The sequence below is a fragment of the Mandrillus leucophaeus genome, unplaced genomic scaffold, assembly GCF_000951045.1.
Source record: "Mandrillus leucophaeus isolate KB7577 unplaced genomic scaffold, Mleu.le_1.0 Scaffold70, whole genome shotgun sequence".
Lineage (NCBI taxonomy): Eukaryota > Metazoa > Chordata > Mammalia > Primates > Cercopithecidae > Mandrillus > Mandrillus leucophaeus.
The window spans coordinates 1,258,588-1,268,528 of record NW_012107586.1 but is presented as its reverse complement, the minus strand read 5'-3'; the positions used below and the strand labels follow the sequence as shown (position 1 = coordinate 1,268,528).

The window sequence follows — 9,941 nt, the reverse complement described above, 5'->3', positions numbered from 1 at the left end:
GGTTCAAGCAATTCTCCTGCCTCAGCTTCCTGAGTAGCTGGGACTACAGGTGTACACCACCACGCCTGGCTCATTTTTCTATTTTTAGTACAGATAGGATTTCATCTTGTTGCTCAGACTGTTCTCAAACTCCTGGCCTCAAGTGACCCACCTGCCTTGGCCTCCCAAAGTGCTGGGATTACAGGCGTGAGCCACCGCCCCAGCAAAACCAAACTTTCTCAGTAAAAGACTTTTATTCTTAGGTTTGGCACATGACATGACCCTGCCTTGGAAGATGTGTCATATTCCGTTATTCCTAAACACATGAAAACTTGAAATGAGTGGACACTTACGTGTGTTTTGTGAGGAACTGGTAAGATTAATGCTCAAATGCTAAGCTTCATTAACATTTAGCATATTTGTTTTCCCCAGTTTAGGTAAAAGTTAAAGCTTCTTTTAATCAATAAAAAGCTAGTTTTAAAATGCTGATACAACACAAAGGTTGCTTTGAGCACAAGAAAAACACACACTTTGGTTAGCTCAGTCTGAACAAACCAAAGTCATCTGTGATACATTTCTAACTTGTTACGAGAGAAAAGGCTACTTTTCTAATTGTACTTCCCCTTCCCTCTTCCAGTAATAGGAAAAAAATCACCCTCCCCAAAAATGGAAGGAAATTTGGAGGCCTACCCTCTGCTAGGATGGGGGACCAAGAAACCAAACACAGACAGAAGAGAGAGACAGATGAAACACAGAGCCTATATTGCAGATCAGAACATGCTTAGATAAAGACTAGAATCTGCATCACATACCCACGCCTGCCTGCTGTGAAGCCAGAACTCACACCCACCAAAGCACTCAGAGATGAGTTTAGGCCACCACAGGGAGGAATGTGGATGGCTGCCCCTTCTGTCAACCAAAGAGGCTCAGAGTAGCCACAGAAAACAGTATCAACTTTTAAAGCCCATCTCGGCTTTACCAGCGCATCTCACTGACCCCGCCAGCCCTTGCTCAGTTCTGTTTGTATTAGGTTGATGCAAAAGTAATTACGTTTTTTTTGCCATTACTTTCATTAATACAACTCATGTTCCCTGATTTCCAGCATCCTGACAGCTTTGCCACTACAAGTGACTTAGAAGACAGGCAGTTTTTCTAAGCTATTTAGTGGACAAGCTGCTAGAGGCTCTCCCTTGTCTAAGCAGGAAGCCTAAGGAGGATTCTGGAGTCCAGTGCCCACCCAGCCTCAACAGTCTTGACCTTTGAGAGACAAAGGCAGTACTACTGACTACCAGTACTGATTACTAGTTCCTTAGCAGGATGTTAGGAAGAAAGATGAAATTGGTACCACAGCCCTAAGGAGGGAGAGATACCCTAAGTCAACACCAAGTCATGACCATGGCCCACAGGTCTGTACTTGCAACCCCTGCTGGACTAGGACCACATGCAAGCCTGAGCAAAATATTACAGGATGCCAATGCTCAGTGGGCTCGGTTCTCAGAAGTACTCACCTTTAGGACCGGCATAGCTGCTCGACAGCGGGCAGTCCTACTGTTTTTGAGGAAGTGAGATTCATCCTGAAAAGAAGCAACCACGTAAGTGAACAAGGTCCAATCCTGAGTGGACAGAAATAAGGGCCACTTGAGGCTTGACCCTGGCATGGCAAGTGCAAGGTGGACGCTCCCTTAGCACTTACTCATTTAAAGAGATGGCTCAGTGGGCCTAGGTCAGGACCCAGGGTTCTGGTGGCAGCTTCTCTACTGCATTCTGAGCAAGTTGCTTCATCTCTCTGGGGACAATTTTCCATCTATAAAGTGGGATTCATGATTCCCTGCTCCACCCACCTCAGAGGCTGCTCAAAGAAACCACTAGAAGGTGGTTTGCTGCTTTGTAAGAGGCACCTCGCACCTGTGGAGCACCAGACCAAGTGCCCCATAGTGGGCCCTGCACTGATGCAAAGCTCTGGGGTGTCCAGCCCCTGCTCTCAGGGGCTCAGGGTGCAGGAAGGATGCCAGACACACTGACAAGCGATCAGGCTATATTATTAGTACTGAGGTGAGTGTAAACAAAACGCTGGGGAAACTGAGAAATGGAAAGAAGACGATGTGATTCCCATCCTCAAGGAACTGCTATGTTTAGAACATGAAGTCTGATTAACCACTCTGCAATGGTGCATAAGAAAATACATATATATATGTTTATACATAGTTTGTTTTTCTTTATTCTTTTCTTTTTGTTGCATAAGCAAATATACAGTTGATCATATTTTCTAAAGCCAAATGAGTAACTAATACATGAGTATTTGAGTGGAAATTTTCTAGTTTGGTACAGTCAAATTCCTTGCTGTGTGACTGTAAACAACTACCTCTCTGTAGTGCCAGTTTTGCTATTTGTAAAATGGGTACCATAGTTCCTTATGTATTAGGTTCCTGTGAGTCTTAAATGAGCTAACACATGTAAAGTCCTCAGCACAGCCCTGCCACTCAGTAAGCACTCAATGCTATCAGCCTTCCTATAGCTGGGATACCACTGAGATCCCAACTCTGTCCTTAAAGATGATCTATAAGAAATTCCATTTCAGCTATCACGAGCAAATAGGGCCACAAAAGCACAATAGAGGGGAGTGTGAAATAACCCTCAAAATGTCAAGACAGTATCTTGTCCAGAAAGCTGGAGTGCTATAGTCATATGCCTTTCTGATGATGAGGCCTCATTACAGTCAAGAAAAAGGTATTTGTGGAGAAAAAACACAGAGAGTACAGAGGATATGGAAGAGAATGGGCCCTTTCAACCAACAGGCAAAAATGTGCCAGTACTGGAACAAATCACAAAGAATGGCTGGAAACTGAAGCCTCTTCTGAGAAGTGTGACACTTCAGAGCCATCACTCTGTTCTTTCCTACAACATTTCTCTGAAAGCAAGAGGACAGAGCTCTTACTTAACTGAAGAACAAACCAACAATGGTGGTAAGTGGCTTGCCAAAAAATCATACGGCAGGTTAAGTGATGGGCCAGAAAGAGAACATGAATTCTAAAGGCAGACGCAACCCAGCTTTAATCAATAACCTCCAACTTGCTAGCTTCGTGCCTATGGGCAAATTTATGTACCCACTCTCATTGCCAGTTTCATCAGCTGTGAAATGGATAATTCACAAGGATAAAAGATAAAGCCTGTTCAGGGACCACTGGGAAAATAGATGATTATATGTCAGCAGCTAACACAAGGCAACAGTCAAGAATTGAAAGCATTATTCTTCCCACACACTCTAGAGCCATCCCCATCATCCTGGAAAACTTCTTATAATGTTTTCATTTCACATGTATGCTGACAGCTGACATCTTTTCTTTTTCTTTTTTCTTTTTTTTTTTTTTTGAGATGGAGTCTCGCTCTGTTGCTCAGGCTGGAGTGCAGTGGCCAGATCTCAGCTCACTGCAAGCTCCGCCTCCCGGGTTCCCGCCATTCTCCTGCCTCAGCCTCCAGAGTAGCTGGGACTACAGGCGCCCACCACCTTGCCCAGCTAGTTTTTTGTATTTTTTAGTAGAGATGGGGTTTCACCGTGTTAGCCAGGATGGTCTCGATCTCCTTACCTCATGATCCGCCCGTCTTGGCCTCCCAAAGTGCTGGGATTACAAGCTTGAGCCACCGCGCCCAGCAATGCTGACATCTTTTCCAAGCCACACTTGAATTTGTGCCAAACCAGAAATGACTCCCCCAAAGACTCATTACCTCTATCATTTTGCAAAACTATCAATGCTCAAGTTTGCTTATGCTAAGAACACAGTGTGGTTCTCATGTCCAAAACATAATAATAGATCCCCTGAGGTCAGTAACGGTATCTTCTCCTTCCTGTCTCTAAGCTCCCACAATATTTGTGTGAGCTATGTAAATACACTGAGTACTGACAGAGATGGCTGGGTACCAAATCTGTCTAGAGATCCTCAGGAAGTATGTAAGCAGTTAAAAGTCGGAAAGCCTGTGTGTAATTGAAAGATACGTTGTCAAATCTGGAAGCGGGTCCAGTAAGACCTTCTTTAAAAAACAATTAGAGGCCAGGTGAGGTGGCTCACGCCTGTAATCCCAGTACCTTGGGAGGCAAAGGTGGGTGGATCACCTGAGGTCAGGAGTTCGAGACTAGCTTGGCCAACATAGTGAAATCCTGTCTGTACTAAAAATACAAAAATTAGCTGGGCGTGGTGGCGGGTGCCTAAAATCCCAGCCACTCGGGGAGCTGAGGCAGGAGAATTGCTTAAACCCGGGAGGCGGAGGTTGCAGTGAGCCGAGATCGTGACACTGCACTCCAGCCTGGGTGACAAGAGTAAAACTCTGTCTCCATAAAAAAAAAAAAAAAAAGCCCCCAAAAAACAATTAGAGTAAAAAGTGCTTTTGTGGGGTGGGGGTGTATCTTCACATTGGCTGGAAGAAAACTCAATTGTTTGAGTAAGATGGCACCAGATGTGGGCACACCCCCTTGCCGTCTAGGTTGTAGTCCCCAGAGCCCCAGGTGGCCTGGGGTCCACATCATGGCCTCCATCCATGACTCATGCTGGGAAAGAGATGAGCTAGAAATCCCCAGCAAAGACTAATTAAATCACAATTTCAAAAAAAGCTCCCTATGAGATTCTAGTATGCAGCCAGAGTTGAGAATGGCTATTTGAAGGGAATGAATTTCCAGTTCCTCACCAAATAAAGACAGTGATTTCTATTCTTCTAGAAACTAAATGGGGCTCAAGGAGATTATAGACATGAAAGTTCTCAGAGCTTTTACAAAGAAAGTTTCCAGAGAGATGAAGAACTTAAAGACTTTGCCAAGTTTCTTACAATGATGACAACTTTAAAAGGGGTTTTTAGCTGTTTTTCCAACTTGCTAAGAAGGTCAAAGCTGACAATGTTGATCAGGCCAGCTGTCAGGCGGTCCTTCCCAGTCACCACGACGTTGATGCAGTCTGGGCTCAGAGACGGTAGCCAGCGAAGGAAGGCCTGTGGATGACAGGAGGGAATAAAGCTACAATGAACACCCAGCACAGCAGCTGTTGGTTGTGACAGCAGCAGTCTCATGGCCATGAACAGCCATCACCTCTACCTTCCTCTCACCCACCTGCACCCCTTCACTTGCCACTGACAGGACACTCCTTGTTTTGTTTTTTTTTTTTAAGAGTTGGGGGAGCTGGGCGTGGTCGCTCATGCCTGTAGTCCCAGCACTTGGGGAGGCCGAGGAGGGCGGATCACCTGAGATCAGGAGTTTGAGACCAGTCTGACCAACATGGAGAAACCCTGTCTCTACTAAAAATACAAAATTAGCTGGGCATGGTGGTGCATGCCTGTAATCCCAGCTACTTGGGAGGCTGAGGCAGGAGAATCGCTTGAACCTGGGAGGCGGAGGTTGTGGTGAGCCGAGATCGCACCATTGCACTCCAGCCTGGGCAACAAGAGCGAAAATTCGGGTCTCAAAAGAGTTGTGTTGGTCTCACTTTGTTGCCCAGGCTGGAGTACAGTGGCACCATCACAGCTTACTGCAGCCTCAAACTCCTAGGTTCAAGTGATCCTCCTGCCTCAGCCTCCCAAGTTGCTGGGACTACAGGTGCACACCACCATGATTGGCTAATTTCTTTCTTTCTTCTTTTTTTTAAAGAGATGGGTCTCAGTATGTTGCTCAGACTGGTCTTGAACTAGTGGCCTCAAGCGTCCTCCTGCCTCAGCTTCCCAAGTTGCTGAGACTACAGCCGTGAACCACCATGCCTGGCTATCTCCCTGCCTGTCAGCAGTCACTTCATGGTGTCTGGGTTTCATCTCTAAGATCTCTAACTAGATGGTAAGTTTCTGCAGGGAAAGAATACGACTCTTTTTAAGAGGAATTTTATGAAGGACTTAGCAGAGCCTGGTACACTGAAGGCAAATCATAAACGTTTATTGATGATGATGAAACTATTTATGTCAATATTCCTACAAATCCACCTTCTCTCTCTGGCAATCTGAGCATCTCTAGCCAAACCCACCCAGGCATCTGGGTGCTCACCTGCACCACCTGGGCTGACATTGTTCGATACAAGGAGGGCTGGCCTTTTCTCTAACCTCAGGCTGGTCACCATCTGGCTGACTCTTCCTAGAATTTCTGAGGGTGCTGTGGGAACCTAACACACACAAAATATGTACTGAAGATTACTTTCTACAGGCACTGGCAGAATTCATATCACAAGACTTGGGAGGCCAAGACAGAAGGATCACTGACCTCAAAAGTTCAAGACCAGCCTGGGCAACATAATGAGACTCTGTCTCATTTAAAAAAAAAAAAAATTAAAAATTAAAATTAAAAAAAAGAATTCAGATCACTGAGACAGAAAAAAAACGAGGTGCACATTTTTTAGTTTTTCTTTTTTTTGTTTTTTTTTTTTTGCCATCTCTTCGGTCAGAACGTCTGGGCCTTGGGCTGACCGGCAGCAGGAGGAGCTGCCTCCTCTGCACGAGAGGCTCATGGAGGCCTCAGGAAGAAGCCCCAGGCTGACGTCAGTGGCATAAAGTTAGAAAAAGCTGTGGACGATGGACTAGGTCTTCCTTCTTCACTAAGTTTGTTCACGGACTTTTTATTCATTTCACAAAACCAACCACTGATTCCTGGATTTACAGTAGAAAAAGCTCAAGGGTGAGTGATACAGTGTTCTTGCCAGGCTCTGCATCCATAAAGTTACCGGGCAGACGGCGAACATCCCACTCACTCCCCGCTCGAAAGAGTGCAAAATCCCTGAGTTGGGCAGTCAGGAGATGCCACAAGACCCGGCAGGGCTCCTCATTAACAGGAAGCACGGAGCTTAACCTCTGAGATTCCGTTTTCTCGTCTATAAATAGGGTTACTATCTATTGTACCTACCGCACAGGACTGTCACGGGATTGAGGAAAACATAGGAGGTAAAAATATTTTAAAAATTAAGTGTGGGCCGGGCACAGTGGCTCACGCCTATAATCCCAGCACTTTGGGAGGCCAAGACAGGTGGATCACTTGAACCCAGGAGTTCGGGAACCAGCCTGGGCAACATGGCAAAACCTCATCTTTACAAAAAGTACAAAACTAGCCAGTCTCATAATCCAGTTTCAAAATAAATAAAAATTTAAAAAAACAATAAACGAGAAAAATAAAGAAAACTAAGTGTGGTACAGATGAAAAGTATTATGAGCAGGGCACAGAGGTCCCAGAAGTGCCTGCTGACAGATGAACACAAGTCTCTAAGCCGGTTTCTCCTCGGCTTTCTTCCCTCAAGATGTAACCTTATTCTAATCCAGAAAACCCCCAGCCTGCCCTCAGGTGGCATCTCATCTCTCTTCCTGCCTTTGCCTTTACTTGAGACAGGATCCTTAAAGATCCCTAGGCCCTGTCCGCAAACCATTATTTTATGACTCTAACACTGAAGAAAACCTTCTCTGTGAAAACTGCAATTTGAAGAGCATTAACCTGCTCCCAAGTGAAGCGCACGGAGGATGGCACCACCACCAGGAGAGGCCACTCCTTCCGGTAAAAGGCTGCGATGCAGATGGCTTGGATGGTCTTCCCCAGGCCCATGTCGTCAGCGAGCAGCAGGCGGCCTCCTTTGGCTATGGCAAAACTGAAGGCAGACAAGGTGAGGACGGCATGTTTCCCGGGGCACGAGTTCATCTGCCCTCACGTCCGGTGGGTCAGCACTGCCGGGTGAAGGCCACCGCGCTGGCCAGCCCAGGCCCAGCCCACCACCAGACTTGCTCCCCAGAAGGGAAGGAGCATGGGCCAAATAGGGAGCAGAATAAAAAAGAGAGAGAGAGAGAGAGAAAGTCTAAAAAGGAAAAATGTGGAATGTGGTCGAAAGGTAGGGAGAAGATCTGGAAGATGATTAGGTCGTGGAGGCCAAGGAAGGAAGTTTCCAGGGAGGAGTCACCTCAGCCCACTGTAGGCAGGACCCAGGGGACGTACGTGGAGGAGGGCGATGGGAGTCCAGGACTAGCACTGAGGAGGGCATGCTTACTCACTCCAGAGTCTGCCTTGAAAGGAAGGAAAGGGTCAGGCGCGGTGGCTCATGCCTGTAATCCCAGCACTTTGAGAGGCCGAGGTGGGCGGATCACCTGAGGCCAGGAGTTTAACACCAGCTTGACCAACATGGTGAAACGCCATCTCTACAGGCACATGCCTGTAATCCCAGCTACTCGGGAGGCTGAGGGAGGAGAATCGCTTGAACCTGGGAGGCAGAGATTGCAGTGAGCCAAGATTGCACCATTGTACTCCAGCCTGGACAACAAAAGCGAAACTCCATCTCAAAAAAAAAAAAAAGAAAGAAAGGAAGGAAAGAAGGGCTGGTGGGTGAAAAGAAGGCTTTCTGAAGATCAGAGAGCATTCAGTATACATAAAGGCAGAGAAAGGGGCTGGCAAAGACAGAAGATGCTGGTAACGAGAAGAGAGGTAGAGAAAAGGATCGGAGGAAGGGTGCTTGGCCAAAAGCGAGCACCGACCTCAGCATCGAGTTTTTCATTATGGCAGCCTCCAGGACCCTAAAGCCCGTAAGTGCAGCATCCCTTGCTAATAGTTTATGAATAAAGGTGTATTCCACTATTTCGGAGCCAGACTGGCTGGGGTTGGAGTCCCAATTCCATCACTCAGCAGCTGTATACCTTCATGCCCATGATTTAACCTCCCTATACCTCAGCCCCCTCAGCAGTAAGAAGGGAGTAATAACAGTACCTATCTCATGAAGCTGTGGGAGGGTTAATAAAGCTAATACTGAAAACAGTGCTTGGAAACATCATAAGCGTTAAGGAAGTGCTTCTATCATAACTACTATTCCACAAAAAGAAAAAGAATCAAAACACAAACAGTAAAAATGACTTGCTCGTGTCGCATGATGAAACAGTGAAAAGCTAAAAGGATCCCAAGTGCCAGATGTCTGGTCCTCTGTGCCAAATACTAGTCTTCTTTCATCTAATCTCTGAAAAGGAGATCATTTGCTCAGAATCCTGATAATAAGCCGCTAGGATAGCTCTTTCTCTTTCCTTCTCACACAGTGAAAACAGAGAATGTCACCTCTTCTAATCAGCAGCTAGCAGGGCTGACAAGAAGTCTAGGCTACACTTGCCCTTTCTGAATTGCCTGGAAACACCGTTTCCAAAGATGGAAAACTGGGCAGCAAATCCCCAGGCAGCCCGAGGCCAGTAGAGTGTGGAGACAACAGGCATCACGGCATGGCACCCTTCTGTTCTCCCTGCAGCCTGAGCGGGCCCCTGCCTGGGAGAGGAGGCAGCCCTTCCCAAAGCCCTGCTTTGGCGGCCTCACCCTCCACTGGGGAGGAACGGAGCCGAGCGGTGGGCTGCCTCACCTCTCCAGAACAGGCACAGCCTCCTCCCTGTACACCCACCTCTATGAAATCTTCTGGACCATTTCTGGGATCAACCCACAACACAGACAGATGGGGGGAGGGCAGGTGTGAAAAGATGTATTTTCTACCTCACTTTCTGGTTTACAAAATTGGTGGCCAGCGAGGACAGGCAGTACCTAAGCAACGGAATCCATGGAGAGCCCCACGCCCTTTGAGCGTCTTTTGTTTCAGCCTCCTCATCTTTACCATCTATAATTTCCAGAAGTTTGGTCTATCCACATCCTTAGAGCAGAATGGACCCCCTGAATTTCACATTCTTTCTCTCCTTTTTCCCCTGCCTAGAGGGAGCCCAACTAAGGAACAAAGTGGCCAAAAAGTGACAACAAAGACAGAAAAAGCTTGGATAACAGAGGAACAATAACATAATTAAATGTCATCCTCCACAGGATAGTTGAATATAATAGAAAAAATTTTCTGGAGTCCTGTTTACAATTTATGTTTTTAAAATTTGAATTGTAGTATTTATATTATTACTATTTTTATGATTTATTGAATAGAGACATTGATTTTTTTATGTTATGTCTATAAGGCAACATGATTGTAACTACAAATATGCAAAATTAAACACATGCCAAAATT

The 9,941-nt window shown here is 46.2% G+C and overlaps 1 protein-coding gene across 2 annotated transcripts in view; it reads right to left on the bottom strand.

The window, feature by feature from the left end:
* SMARCAL1 (SWI/SNF related, matrix associated, actin dependent regulator of chromatin, subfamily a-like 1) overlaps positions 1–9,941 on the bottom strand; it is a 64,801-nt gene that overhangs the window by 36,811 nt on the left and 18,049 nt on the right. For both annotated transcript variants that reach the window (XM_011964564.1, XM_011964565.1), the window contains exons 8-10: positions 7,418–7,568; positions 4,795–4,953; positions 1,488–1,553 (exon numbers count right to left, since the gene is read on the bottom strand). In XM_011964564.1, coding sequence (XP_011819954.1) covers positions 1,488–1,553; positions 4,795–4,953; positions 7,418–7,568 — 376 coding nt within the window. The remainder of the gene's footprint in view (positions 1–1,487; positions 1,554–4,794; positions 4,954–7,417; positions 7,569–9,941) is intronic.